Source organism: Rhododendron vialii, chromosome 6a (genome assembly GCF_030253575.1).
Source record: "Rhododendron vialii isolate Sample 1 chromosome 6a, ASM3025357v1".
Lineage (NCBI taxonomy): Eukaryota > Viridiplantae > Streptophyta > Magnoliopsida > Ericales > Ericaceae > Rhododendron > Rhododendron vialii.
Genome location: NC_080562.1, coordinates 10,180,769 through 10,194,847, shown reverse-complemented (window position 1 = coordinate 10,194,847; position 14,079 = coordinate 10,180,769). Strand labels below are relative to the sequence as shown.

Genomic DNA, 14,079 nt, shown 5'->3' with positions numbered 1-14,079 from the left:
GGGTGAGATAGGGTCACCTTGCTTTAAGCCTCTATAACCAGGAAAATAACCCTCCATATTCCCATTAATGACCACCGAGTATTTAGCTGAGGAAACACATTGCTTAATAGAACATGTGTCTACATCAAAGTCAATTTTGTCAACAAACTCTGATTTCTTGCGCTACATCTTCGGCTTATCCTCACATTGTAACTTATTCAGCCCAATGGCCCGTCCCCCATCCTTCCAAATTACACTTCAAAAACAAATTGAAATAGCCATTTTAAAGACAAAGTAGTAACCATCTCTTACCTTTGAGCAACCTCCTTTCGCACGGTGTACCTAATTTTTTTGTCAAAGCATCTTTCTTTCCGTTTCTCACGAAACCTGACCAGGGAGGCGAGTCTACATGAAAGTCTTGCATGCTTTGGGTTATCATCCACGCCCTAGAAATATGCAACTAAAGCATGAACCAAATTTTACAAAATCAAATAGTCATTTTCAATGGCTAGCAATTCAAAGTTACCCAGTTCCTTTGACAAAATAGAATATCAAATGTGGGGACTCCAGTTGGTATTTCGCATCCTCCTAGAAGCATGAGCACTGCTTGCACCTGTAAAATTTTCGGCAAGTAACGCAATATCTCCAAATAAACATACTCCATGCCATAAGTATTAGGAGACATATCAGGAGGCCGATCTAAATTCGGGAGCCATAAAAGAAAAGAAAGCGGGAGACCGGGAAAAAAAAAATCTAAAAAGTATTGACCAAAGGTAAAAAAGTAGAGCTGGTTGTCTTACTTTCATATAAGCATATCTCTCTTTTTTTTTTCTTTCATATAAGCATATCTCATGGCATCCTAAGCGGAAAACTAAGAGACAAACAGAAAATAGAAGAAAGCAAAGGTTGAAGGGAGTTTGTTCTTCGTCCACAACCAGATAACCACATAAAGAGACAGATTCAACTTTTTAAAAATAACTACAGGCAAGGTTTCACAACCAATTGAGGTTATGTTTGAATAACATTCAAATGACACTGTTAATCGACTATGTATGCTTGGTCAAACATAAGAATGGACTTCATGATAGAATCCTTATTCTCCTCTACCTGATCGTGCAAAAACAACACTTGCAGGGGACTAACGTTAATAAAAAATGTAGTGGTAAAATCATTTCCCAATTAAAAAGTTTATTGTTACATTACACTTCATGTAGAGAACTGATCGGGCAAAAATTGTTGGAAAATTTCCAGAATTAATGAATAATAATTTTCCAGCAGTTTTTTCTTGGCAGAATAATGTCCATGAATAGAGGTTAATGTTGGCATTTGCACCCGCCGTTCTTTCCGGCAGTTTCGTGTGTTGATTCTCCCCTATTCAAGACTGAGAATTCAATTCCCGTATTCAATTTCTGGCTGATTTCAAAGGCTTCTGAGCAGTATAAAAGTGGCAGTCCTCTCTTCATTCTGCACCATCAAATTCACAACTTCAACAGCTCCGAAATTCGTTCTTGTGTGAGAGAGAGATAGGCAGTAGTGAGTTTGCCAAGGCGGTCGATGGTGGTGTTTCGACGGCTTGCGGTATAGCCGAGCCAACCCTGGGAGGAAGACGCCGAATAAGATCCAACAACACCGACGGTAGGCGGCGAATCTTTCTTTAAGGAGACTATGGTATCACACAGGACTCGGTTTGATTTTCTGAAAATTCAGTTTGTATCTCGTCTTTATATTCTGTCTACTGTTATTGTATTTTGTAACTTAATTCGTTCATGTAATCATGATGTTATCAATGAGATTGTTCTCTGGAATTTCTGTTATTGCCGAATTTTTCTCAACAAAAACAACACTTACGAATTCATTATGATGATCGGTCAGAAATTGTCTACACGTGGGAGAATCTACCCCACATCGAATCGGTAACGGAATGGGCTATGACTTAACGCAGGTGATAGACCCCACATTTAACAGTATATAATTTTTAAATCGGTCTTGCTATTGTCAGCCGATTGGGTTGACGATAAACACACTAGAAGACAAGAAAAATATGTGTTTCTGTTTATTTTTTACACCCCTTAATACACATTCATACACCTACTATTGTCAGCCCATTTGGTTGATTTCAGAATTTTCCTTTTTAAATTTAAAATTAAAATAATATTTTAATTTTTTTTGCACCGTTTAAAAAATCTCATAAAAAACTATCGAACAATATATATGTTTAAGTTTTAAAATTATACGTAGTTTCGTGAGTGACTAGTTTTATGGGACGAATGAGGTAACTTCTTCTATTTGAAAGACAAGTACGCTAATTACATAACGAGAAAAATAAACATTCTTCCTCTTTTTCATTTCCTTTTTAAAATATTATACTGTATATATTAGCAAGGATTAGTAAGTTAAGAACCAAATAAAATTTGATATCTCTCTCTACACACTCGAATCTGATCACTTTCCCTTTCAAAAGCCAAGTCGAGAGATACAATCGTATAGGCTAATTGATACAATCATAAGAACTATATCTTAACCAAGCATTTAATTGATAATGCATTAAAATTGTTTTTATTAAAAAAATTGATAGTCTTAAAAGGACAATAAAATAAAATAACTCTCCTTTTTGGAAAAAATTCACTCGTTGCTTATAACAAGAATTAAGATAACCAATTAAATTAACTTTAATTATTTCAATGAGAAAATACTTCAATTATTTCAATTAGATTAGTTAAATAATTTTTCTGTATACGTATCTACGTAATTCGTTTAATATAGTAGTGAGATTAAAATACTCATTCAGATATCTTTCTCACTTATCTTTTTAACTTTCGTCACTGGCAAATATTTTATTTTCATTCAAAATCCTCGTAAGAGGTCAAATTAACTAATTAAGTGTAAATAAAATGTTTCACAAGTCTCTTAAAGAGTTCATTTGTTGCAAGTGGTTTTTCAACTTGCCATATATTTTGTCAGAGGAAAGTCTAAAAACACAATAATTCAACATTGTGCGCAATATGCAAATATGTAGGGCCGGCTCTAGGATTAGAGTGTTTTTTTTTTTTTTTTGAAAACAAGATTTGAGTTCTGTGGTGACAAAAACATATAAAATGAATTTTTTTATACTAGTAAGAAATTTATTGGGCCTGAATCATTGTATTTGTTGAGTTATACTATCTAATTATTCACAAATTTAACTAGATCTTATCCATAACTTCGTGTTGTTGATCCAGTTTAGGTAATAATAAAGAAAAATCAAATTGCATATTTTGTAATATAATGTTTCACAAATCTCTTAAATAGTTCATTTGTTGCAAGTGGTTTTTCAACTTGCCATATATTTTGTCAGAGGAAAGTCTAAAAACACAATAATTCAACATTGTGCGCAATATGCAAATGTGCAGGGCCGGCTCTAGGATTAGAGTGTTTTTTTTTTTGAAAACAAGATTTGAGTTCTGTGGTGACAAAAACATATAAAATGAATTTTTTTATACTAGTTAGAAATTTATTGGGCCTGAATCATTGTATTTGTTGAGTTATACTATCTAATTATTCACAAATTTAACTAGATCTTATCCATAACTTCGTGTTGTTGATCCAGTTCAGGTAATAATAAAGAAAAATCAAATTGCATATTTTGTAATATAAAAAATCCAGCATATTTTCTGAACCCATGCAAATGTGGGCACTGTTTCATTGGTAATTGGCTGGATTGATGTTTATCAATGCCGCATTGACATGTGTTGCACATAATGTTGTTGTAGATTGTTGTGTTTGTACTAGAGGTGGCAAATGAGTGGGTTGAAACAGGTCGCGGGTCAAATATGGGTCAAAAAATAAGCGGGTTGAAACGGGGTCGGGCCAAATACGGGTCAAGCCAAACCCAAACCCGCCCGATCCGATCCGATCCGTTTTCCTTAAAAAAAAAAAAAACTAATTCCCCTATATCGAAACTCAAACTTGCTAAACAAAAATACCACATCTACAAACCTTTCATAATCAATAAGAAAAAAAAAACTCCAAGCCATGCCTTAAAAAAAAAACACGAAATCGTCGCTGATTTTACTATTAAAATCAATGATGCAACATATGGTTAGTTTATGTATGCAGAGAGAGACTTACGAAGAGTCGTAGCTACCGCTTATGTTTGGATTAAAAAGTCAAGTGACTTATTGTTTACACCCGTTTTTGGCACCCAGTCCTGGGCAAGCGTTGAAAGGTTATTTAATTATCTTTTAATTAAATTGGGCCAAAGAATAAAGATGGATCGGGCTAAAATTAATGGGCCAAACCCATGTTGACTGGGTCCAATTAATTTTAGTTTGGTTCGGGCTCGAGTTTGGAGGTTTTGGGCCAATTTGTAAAAAGAATTTGGCTGGCCCAAATGTTGATATGGGCTAAATATGTTAGTAGGCCATTTAATTTAATTAAATGGCCCATTACCCAATTAGCCTATGAAAAGTAGAAGGAAAGAAAGAGGTTGTTGCCTGGTGAAAACCATTTGACCGAGTCAAATGGTTGAGAGTTTTATTACCCATGGAAATAGGAAATGGAAGTGGCCCACTAAATGCTCAACTGCTCATAATCCGGAATTAACCCATGGGTAATTGTTATTAACCTCTAATAACCACCCATGATCCCACTAAATATGTTAGTGAGTAGTTATTTCAGACACTTGGCAAGATCTGGAAGCTACTCGGGACACATGTCAGCTCGTGGCGAAGGCGGGATACTCGGCCCAGATCTGGACCAGTGCACTATTTGCCCATGATTTTTTGTAACTTCCAATAACTACCCATTACTCCATGATCTCATGAAGGAGAAGTTACAAAAGACACATGACGCCATGGGAAGAGGACAACAAGCCCTTTACATGCAGAAAATCGAAGACTTGTGGCCTATAAATATAGGAACTCAAGAAGAAAAAGGGGTTCCCACACCAATCAAGCTCAACGCTTAAAACCAAAGCCTTCCCAGCGAAGCAACTATCTCTATTTTCTCACCCTCACTCAATTACTTCACCAAGTAATTCGGGTTTCTATCTCTCTTGTACCCCAACTTTATTATTACGAAACATAATAAAGTTATTCATATCTCTCTTCATCCCTTACTTTATTATTACGATATAGTAAAGTAATTCTACGTTGCTACTTTCTTTCCTACACGGTTAGGAAATTATTAAGTCCTCGCACGAAGAGGCAAAACTACGGACCTTCACTGCAATCCAGCCCTTAGGTTGCAGCACTATCGCTCTCTCAGATCTAGAAGTTAGAAAAGGGACGCTCAGCCCTTTACGTTAGACGCGACAAGTCTTGGCACGCCCGCTCAGTCCTTGAGCCACCTCGCGCGCGAACACTTATTTTTTTTGTCTCTATTCAAATTTTTTTTGTATTTGCTTGTTTTGCGAGAAACTTTTTACCTCTATTATTTCGTCTCGACGAGAGAATCGAAAAAGTAATTTGGGTGAAAGTCATAATTTTTTACTTTTCCGATCGGAGCGAATCAAAAATCGTAAAATGCTCGTCACAAAACAACAAGCACGAAAAAAAGTTAAATAAAAAGAAAATGAAAAAAGCCCAAGAGAGAGAGAGAGAGAGAGAGAGAGAGAGAGAGAGAGAGAGAGAATATTTGTGTGGATGTACTTATCTCACTGGATCATTTTTCTAGCAACAATTGTTCATTCTTGTTTTGTACATGAGGCGTACAGCTATAGCGAGAGATTAGTAGAGTGATTAGTAGATCAATTACCTGTAGTTCATTGTTTTGCAGGGGTGGGTCTTTTGATTCTAACCTATTTTTAACCCACTTAAACCCATATAAATGTGGGTTTATATGGGTTGAACCCATATAAACCCATTATAAAATATGGGTGGGTTGAGTTGGGTTATAAGTGGGTGGATTAAAAAATACGGGTTGAGATTGCCATCTCTAGTTTGTACCATGCCTTCCCATCAAAACTGTAGTATGTCTAGAATTTTACTGTCACCCTTGGGAATGCTCTTATGAACATGAACACACTAGGAAACATATCACCCCATGCGCAAGTGTGTGAGAAGGGGACGGTAGAAATTAGTTTAAAGTGTGCGCAAGTTGACCGAGGACACCGTGCATTACCCAAAAGAAAATACACAATGCATCGAAGGCAGGTTATTTATGTTATTAGTAGTAGTTGCCTTCAGTTCTCTATATTCTTTTTCTTTTGGTAGAACGTACTGTTAGGCAAACAATCCAATTTCCTATATTTGGAAACTATATTTGGATAGATGTGGATTCAATCCCTATAAAAGAGTATGAGAGGTATAGTTATAAGTGCCTCTTTATTTGTTTTTGTTTTGTTCTTTTGAAATTTTAGTTCAAAAGTAGCTTGACGAACCTAGAGACAAGATCAATTTCATTTATATATAAATGATGTGCCAATTCTGCAATCTCATCATACTTCATAAAAGGCAATTATTATTTTTTTATTTTGTAGAATCCAAATTTGTTTCTATTTTAATAAAGAGGGCTAGGTTGGCGTTCGCCTATTCTGACAGACGCTCTTATTGTTTTTCTTGGTTGGATCTTTGGAGGGTAGAGAATTTATGATGGCTCCTGTCGAGCTGATAACTCAGCGGTCCTTGCCAGTCTAATACTACTATTTTTAAGAATTCATTTGAGTTGTGAAATTATGCACACATATCATCACAAACATTAGCTTGTTTTTATCATACGACTATAGGCTAAGCTCCGCTAAGATTTTTGAGTTTTTATTGGACTTTTTGGGTTTATTCTTAGATAGAAGTTGCACGGCGGAGACAAATGTAGGAATGGTGAAGGCAAGGAGGAGAGGTTGTTGCGTGAGATCGGCCGGAGTAACGGCCGGAAGTTTTCTAAGAGAGAGCTTCTCGTCCAGCCCTGGCCGCCCCATCACCGGTGCCGCTAGAGCAAAGAAGCAACGGTGAGGCTACGAGATCGAGGAAGGAATGTATTATTTGGGATCGACAGCGAGGCCCACGGAAACCGGCTGACCAAGTGATCGGGTTTGCTATCCCGAGAAAGGCTCGATCAGGTAGTGTTCTTTGTGACTCCCACATCGGGAGTTTGGGTACTATGTGCGAGTGTTTAAAGGGTCAATTATGCCTTTCTCTAGTCAGCAATTGCCTAAATGAGTTGGTATGTGGAATTAGGGCTGCAAACGAGCCGAGTCGAGTCGAGTTTTGCCTTGCTCGAACTCGGCTCGCCTTAGTTTTCCCCAGCTCGAGCTCGGCTCGAGCTCGAATCGAGCTGAAATATGTGGGCTCGAACTCGGCTCGAACATATATTCAAAAGCTTGAACTCGGCTCGGTTCGGCTCAAATGGCTCGTTCGGTATATGTATGGGTATTGGTATATGTATGTGTGTGTGTGTGTGTGTGTGTGTGTGTGTGTGTAAGCTCGAGCTCGGCTCGAATGGCTCATTTGGTATATGTATGTACTATATATGGTAGCTCGCGAGCTCAACGAGCCGAGCATCAAATGGCTCGAGCTCGGCTCGTTTATGAAACGAGCTGAAAATGTTGGCTCGAGCTCGTTCATTTGCTTGATGAACCGAGTTCGAACGAGCCGTTAGTGAGCCGCTCGCGAGTGGCTCGGTTCGTTTGCAGCCCTCTGTGGAATTACCCTTTTGCCCTCCTTCAAAGCAACCAAGTCTCGTCCATCCGTTGTGGTTTGGGTCCTTGACCTCTGGTGTAGACCCTTTGGGCCCTCTGTCATGGTGCCACTCTTTAGTGACGAGGCTCTTGGGCCTGCATCAGCTGGGCTGGCTCCCACATCGAGAGTTTGGATATTATGTGTGTGTGTGTGTGCGCGCGTGCGTTTAAGGGGTCCATTATGCCTCTCCCTAGTCAGCAATTGCCTAGGTGAATTGGTATGTGGAATTACCCTCTTACCCTCCTTCAAAAAGGTAGTGTTCTTTGTTACAAGGATGGAATCTGCTTGAAATTCAATGAAATTCACAAGCTTCACTGTTTTGAGATCCAGTGAAATTCACTAGTTTGATTTTTTCATGAGTTTGAGTGAAATCTAGCTCTAGTGGACACACAAGATCCAGTGAAATTCCCTAGTTGGTTTTTGTGTTTTGAGTTCTAGTGAAATTCTAGCATTGTTTTGTATTCCAGTGAAATTCACCAGTTTGGTACTAATGATGATAGTTTATCTGTATGATATAGATGTTTAGGTTAACTAGTTTAACCAATACTGAAATTTATGAGCTCCAAGTTAGTGAAATTCATGAGATTGGAACTTGTGAAATTCACAAGTTCAAAAGGTTATGATATTCACGAGTAGCTCCAAAGTTAGTGAAATTCACAAGGTTGGAATTCATAAAATTCACGAGCTTCAAGTCGGCTAGTTAAAATCATTAGTTTTGAATTTTTAAAAAAAATAGTAAAATTTCAGAATTAGTGAATTTCAAGAGTTCCACGCTCATGAAATTCACGAGGCTAAGCTCGTGAAATTAGTGATTTTCAATTTTTTTTTTTGTAAAAGTAATGAAATTTCGCCCAAAAAAATCGCCGGAAATTAGTAATTTTCATTAGTTTCGAACTTGTGAATTTCATTAGTTTTGAGCTCGTGACAATCATTAACTTTGAGCTCGTGAATTTCATTAATTTTGAGCTCGTGAATTTCATTGAATTTTAGCTCGTGAATATTCACTACATTCTAAAAAAAGGGAGTGATTTTCACACTTCCCTTTTTGATATCGACACTCCCTTTTTTTTGTGTGTTGAAAGTGTATGTTTTTGCTAAGGACGAAAAAGGGAGAGGATATATATATATATATATATATATATATATGGAGTCCCCTTCTCCTAAGGACTACCGTAACTTAATAAAATAAGGACCTCCTTTTCCCGATAGAATTTCGATGATCCAAGCCGCTCAATGTGTTCAGAACATGATTTTAAGGGTACCCGCGAAAAATCAGCAAAAAAAAAAAGACCAGAAAAGCATCATTCGAGCAATTTTTGTTTGTTTTTTATCGAACGGTTCTAATAAAAACTGCTCGGATGAAGCCCTTCTCGGTCATTTTTTTTGCTGATTCCTCGCGAATACTCTTAAAATCACGTTCTGAACACATTGAGCGGCTCAGATTATCGAAATTCGAACGGGAAATGGGAGGAATGGAGAGGTATATAATATATATATAAAAGGTGTGAAAATCAATTTCCTCAAAAACATATTTATTTTTTACACATAATTTAATATTTAATATTGATCTTATTTGATGGAGCTAGGTTTCAAAATTTTTTTCAAAATGGGATACATGCAATAAAAGTTATGAACATTTTAAATTTTAAAATAAAAAGGGAGAGAGAGTGTGTGTAACGTGTACACCGAGAGAGAGAACATGTAGAGAGACGGAGTGTGTGAGAGATGCGGAGAGTGAGAGAGAAAAAGACAGCGAACGCACGTGTGAAAATTTAAGGGCAAAAAGGTAACTTAAGCTGCGCACCTAGACTTGAGAGTAATTTAAGACGGTTTAACTCCTTACTGGGAATTAACCTCCACTTTTATGGACTGGCAGGTAATTTTGCGAAAGATGAATTCACATGAAGACGCGAAAGACCTATCGAAGATGCAGGATCTCAAATAGATAGAGAAGAGGCCCATGGTCTGTGGCCGACTTAAGATCATAAGATAGGTGGATTCGCCCACTAGCGAAAAGGTCTGGTCTGATTGAAAGCCCGATCATGGTCTGTGGCCGACCTAAGATCATAAGATAAGAGGGTGGATTTGCCCACTAGCGAAAAGGTCTGGTCTGATTGAAAGCCCCATCCTGTGAGATCGGATCCTACATCTCACATCCTACTCATGACCTTCATCAACCAGAACTGGCCGAAGCAGACGTTGATTTAGATAGTTTTCAACGGCAAAAATCCTTGTCTTAGCTATTTCAAAAAAATATTTGGGGAAAAGCTATAATTTTTTTGATTCGATCCACAAAAGTTAGGCGCAATATATGTTAAACAGAGGTCATTAAAGACAAAATATATTCTCGGGCTATTCATGTATATTGCGCAATATACGTTAAGCTATATTCTCGGGCTATTTATACTCTTTATAGTCACTCAAACGTATATTGCTCTCGCTCTCTCTCAAACGTATATTTCATGTCTTTAAAGTCAAACAAAATTCCTCAAACGGGTTCTTCATAAACCCAGGGAGTTCAAAATCAAAATTTAAAAAAAAAAATTCATGATTATCAGGCACTCCAAGGAGTTAATAATATTCATTTGGGACAAAAGCATCACAACCTCGGAATTGAAAGAAATAAACAAAATAGAAAGAAAGAACAAATGGAAAGCGTGGAGCAGAAAAAAATAATTACTCAGAGGACCACAGCTTCAATGAAGTGCAGAGACATCTTTTTTAGCAAGTAAGATCGGAAGGAGATAACAGAAGCCTTGAAAATGGGACGCTCCCCGGTGCAGTTGATAGAAACTAGAACTTTGATGCAATGGAAAACAGAATAACAAGTTTGGGCAGCATAGGGCGAATGATCAAACAAAAGTAAGCAGATGTGGTCGTAATCCAAAGGAAGCAAGGAGAAATCATTGTCGTATAAGTCTGACATTATTTTGCTGACCTTCTTCAAACCTGTTATGGGCTTTTCGAACCACATTTTGAGTTTCAAATCGTATGCACGGAGCAGGTTACCACGGAAATGAAACCAACACAAAATGGTATCCTTAACAACGGCTGCTTCACCTTGTACGTCTCGGAAGTGGCTAACAGTACCCTTACCAAACACAAACTGGTCGGATTGATCAAAAACATCCCACACCAGAGTCCGGACATCACAAACAAAGGCAGCATTCGACAAGGTGGAAGCCACCAAAATCTGATTGGAGGAACAAAGGGCTGCAGTTACTACTTTGGGCTTGGCTTGTAGTTCGTTTGGGAGGGAAGCTGCAGGACTGGACGAATTCGAACAAGGATCAAACACTTCAGCCCATGAAGAACCATCTTCCCAATTTTTCCAAAGACCACCAATGACAAGAAGATTTCCCCCCATGGCTATGATTTGAGGCTGACATCTGGCACGGATCATGGCGAAGCTACTATTAGTATGCCAACGACCCCTAATGCCACCAGTAGTATCATCATCATCATCATAGCGATAGAACGCGGATAACGGAAATTCCCCTGTTTTTTTACCTCCAAAACAGAATAGAGAAGAACCCACGGCAGCAAATGTGGACAACCATGGTATTTCACCGTTTTCCTGGAACGGAAGGATACCTGTTGGTAGCGGTGGTGGTTCATCATTCTTTTGGTTTTTCGGCTGGCTGTCCGAATCATCGTCAAAATCAAATGGAATACAATAGAATTCAAACACACCCGTGCCAGTATCAGCAACCCGAAAGCAAATAGATCTACCCTGCTGCAGCTGCTGGTGTGGGGTAAGAGAGTCGCACCACTTTGGCCGTAGTTTTGCTCTACCAGACAGCGTCCGCTTTCGAACATTTGTCATTGCCGCAGCACTTCCTTCCTAGGATTTTCCCTATTAACGTCAGTTAGCAATGAAACGATTACAAACAACACTAATAAGGAGAAAGATTACAAACAAATCCAATCGATTCTATTTCTGTGGAGCAATTAATACGCCATGGGCACAACAAGGATACAACAAAATACTGGTGCTAGCTTCCAAGGATACTACAAAATACTGTGGATTGAAACTAGTGAAACTCACTGGTAGGCCTAGACGCCTAGTAGCTTACAAGGATACTACAAAATACTGTGGATTGAAACTAGTGAAACTCACTGCTAGACCTACTGCTCCCAATCCGAAAACAGCCACAGTTGAGCCCTTTTCTTGTTTTGGCAACATTCACAGTGGGCACCAAAGCCTATCAAAACAAATGGCCCCATCAGGACTCTTATTTTTCAACAAATCAACATAAAATCGGCCAAACATTTTGATTTTGTTTCTAAATTAACATCCCTAAACTTGCATAACATATAACAAAAAGCCTCAATCGAGTAACAGAACAAAAAGCCCTAATTTTACCCTAACAGAACAAAAATCTTCGTCGTGGATGTGGTTTCTTTTACCCTAATCGAGCAAAAGAAAAGAATAACCCTAATTTCGAGTAACAGAACAAAAGTGATCGAACCAAAAAAAAGCCCTAAACTGGTTCAGAAAAAAAAAACCTAATAATCGAGAGAGAGAGAGAGAGAGAGAGAGAGACCTTAGTGGTGTGGTTCGTTCTTCTTCTACTGGATCGAACGGCTGATCCTTCGTCGTCTGTCGATTTCGTTCTTCGTTCTACTGTGCTCGAACACAACGGTTAGGGCATCTGGTTCTCGTACGGAACGAGAGAGAGAGAGAGAGAGACCTTGGGTTTGATGTGTTCTTCAACGTCGTTCGTCTCCGGTTGATCTTCTTCGTTGTTCTTCGCGGATATCGCCTTCGTCGCTTCTCTCTCTCTCTCTCTCTCTCTCTCTCAGTTTCAGCGTGGTTTAAAAAGAAAGTGGAAGGGGATCCGTTTGTGTGTGCTTGAACCGCTAGAACAAAATAATCCGACCCAACCTTTCCTGGGATCCGCGTGTTGCCTTTTTAATCCGTGGCCGTTGGATTTAATCCAACGGCAGAGAGCCGAGTCCCGCACCAAGGAGGCTGTCCAGGATCCCCTGAAGGGATCCGGAGTACGCAACTGCAAATTTCTTCCTCACATAAGTTTTATCTATCCATACAAATAAATTCAACGGTCTAGATACTAATGGCATCTTCGTAAATAACTTACATTGTTTGGACAAATTATAACTTTCCACAATAAGCTGACATCGCATTAATGAAGCCATATCAAGCGGCAGATTTTCAGATCAAAAAAAAAAAAAAACTTGCAGATTTTTTTTCCGCTCCAAACGGCAGATTGACACCCACTACAATTCACTCTGGTTCTTCATCTTGGTAACTTAATTCATTGATCTCTCAGCATATGGTTGATTTGGGTTTTTTTTTTTGAATTGTGTTTTAGGGTTTTGTTGATTTGGTTTCGTGTTTTTTTTTTTGAATTGTATTTGGTTTCGCTTGGTTGGTTCGTAATTGCAAGGAGGCAGTTGGTTCTTAATTCATTGATCTCTCAGCATGTGGTTGATTTGGGGTTTTTTTTTTGAATTGTGTTTTAGGGTTTTGTTGATTTGGTTTCGTTTTTTTTTTTGAATTGTATTTGATTTCGTTTGGTTGGTTCATAATTGCAAGGTGGGAGTTGGTTGGTTGATCGGGGCAAGCGTCATTCATTACTTGTAGTATACAATCCCACCAGGCAAGAAATTTTTTCCCCACTGGCCAACCAAGAAATGATGATTATTGTGTTCCACTGGTCAAAACTTTTTTTGATATTCGATCCTATATATTCAGCGTATTGTGTTCTTTTGTCATGATCATCTTGAATTGTTGTCCCTTTATGACTTTTTTTTAAACTTTATTATTTGTATACCTTCAACACACGTGTAGACACACTCTCCTCCATAAGGTAGGCGGTGAGGTTCGAAGCGGGTTAAATTGTTAAACGGTATTAGAAATTTTTTTACCTGGTATTTATTGGAATTCCATAAGCAAATTGATAGTACTTTGTAGCTAGCTTAAATATATAGTTGGGGGAGTGCCATAAGCACGGTTAATTCTCTTTCGTGCCACTAAAAAGAGGATCACATACTACACACTAATGTTCGAGCCATTAGCTAGCAAGTATCGTAGGCACAGACAATTCCAATCGGGGTGCGTAGTGCCGTAGGTACGGATAAGTACTAGTCTACATAATAAGGGAGGAGGGTTTTTGAATCTTATATCTACATAAATTATAGCCATTGATTTGCTCCATAAATCATACGGCTCTCCTTCTCTCTCTCTCTCTCAAACAATAATAATTGCACAATTACCACTAAGTTCAAAATTCATATCTTACTCTCCTCCTCCTCCTCTCTCTCTCTCTCTCTCTCTCTCTCTCTCTCTCTCTCTCTCTCTCTCTCTCTCTCTCTCCCACACACACACACACACACACACACACACATCTTCTTCTATCTCTCTGCTCCCAAAGCCACCACCCACCTGTGATTTTCTTTGAGACCGAACACATTGTGTGTGTGT

The 14,079-nt window shown here is 38.4% G+C and overlaps 1 protein-coding gene across 4 annotated transcripts; it reads right to left on the bottom strand.

Annotated features, from left to right (window-relative positions):
* Positions 1-10,161: 10,161 nt before the first annotated feature.
* Positions 10,162-12,518, bottom strand: LOC131331351 (uncharacterized). Of its 4 annotated transcripts, none has more exons than XM_058365245.1 (3): positions 12,326-12,518; positions 12,179-12,258; positions 10,162-11,475 (listed from the first exon to the last, which is right to left on the bottom strand). In XM_058365245.1, the coding sequence occupies exon 3, from the start codon at positions 11,455-11,457 to the stop codon at positions 10,312-10,314; it is 1,146 nt and encodes a 381-aa protein (XP_058221228.1). In that variant the 5' UTR covers positions 11,458-11,475; positions 12,179-12,258; positions 12,326-12,518; the 3' UTR covers positions 10,162-10,311. The 4 variants fall into 4 exon arrangements, with proteins under 4 accessions (XP_058221228.1, XP_058221229.1, XP_058221226.1 ...); XM_058365246.1 differs by having other exon boundaries at positions 12,179-12,255; XM_058365243.1 differs by having other exon boundaries at positions 10,162-11,487; positions 12,326-12,509.
* Positions 12,519-14,079: the final 1,561 nt, after the last annotated feature.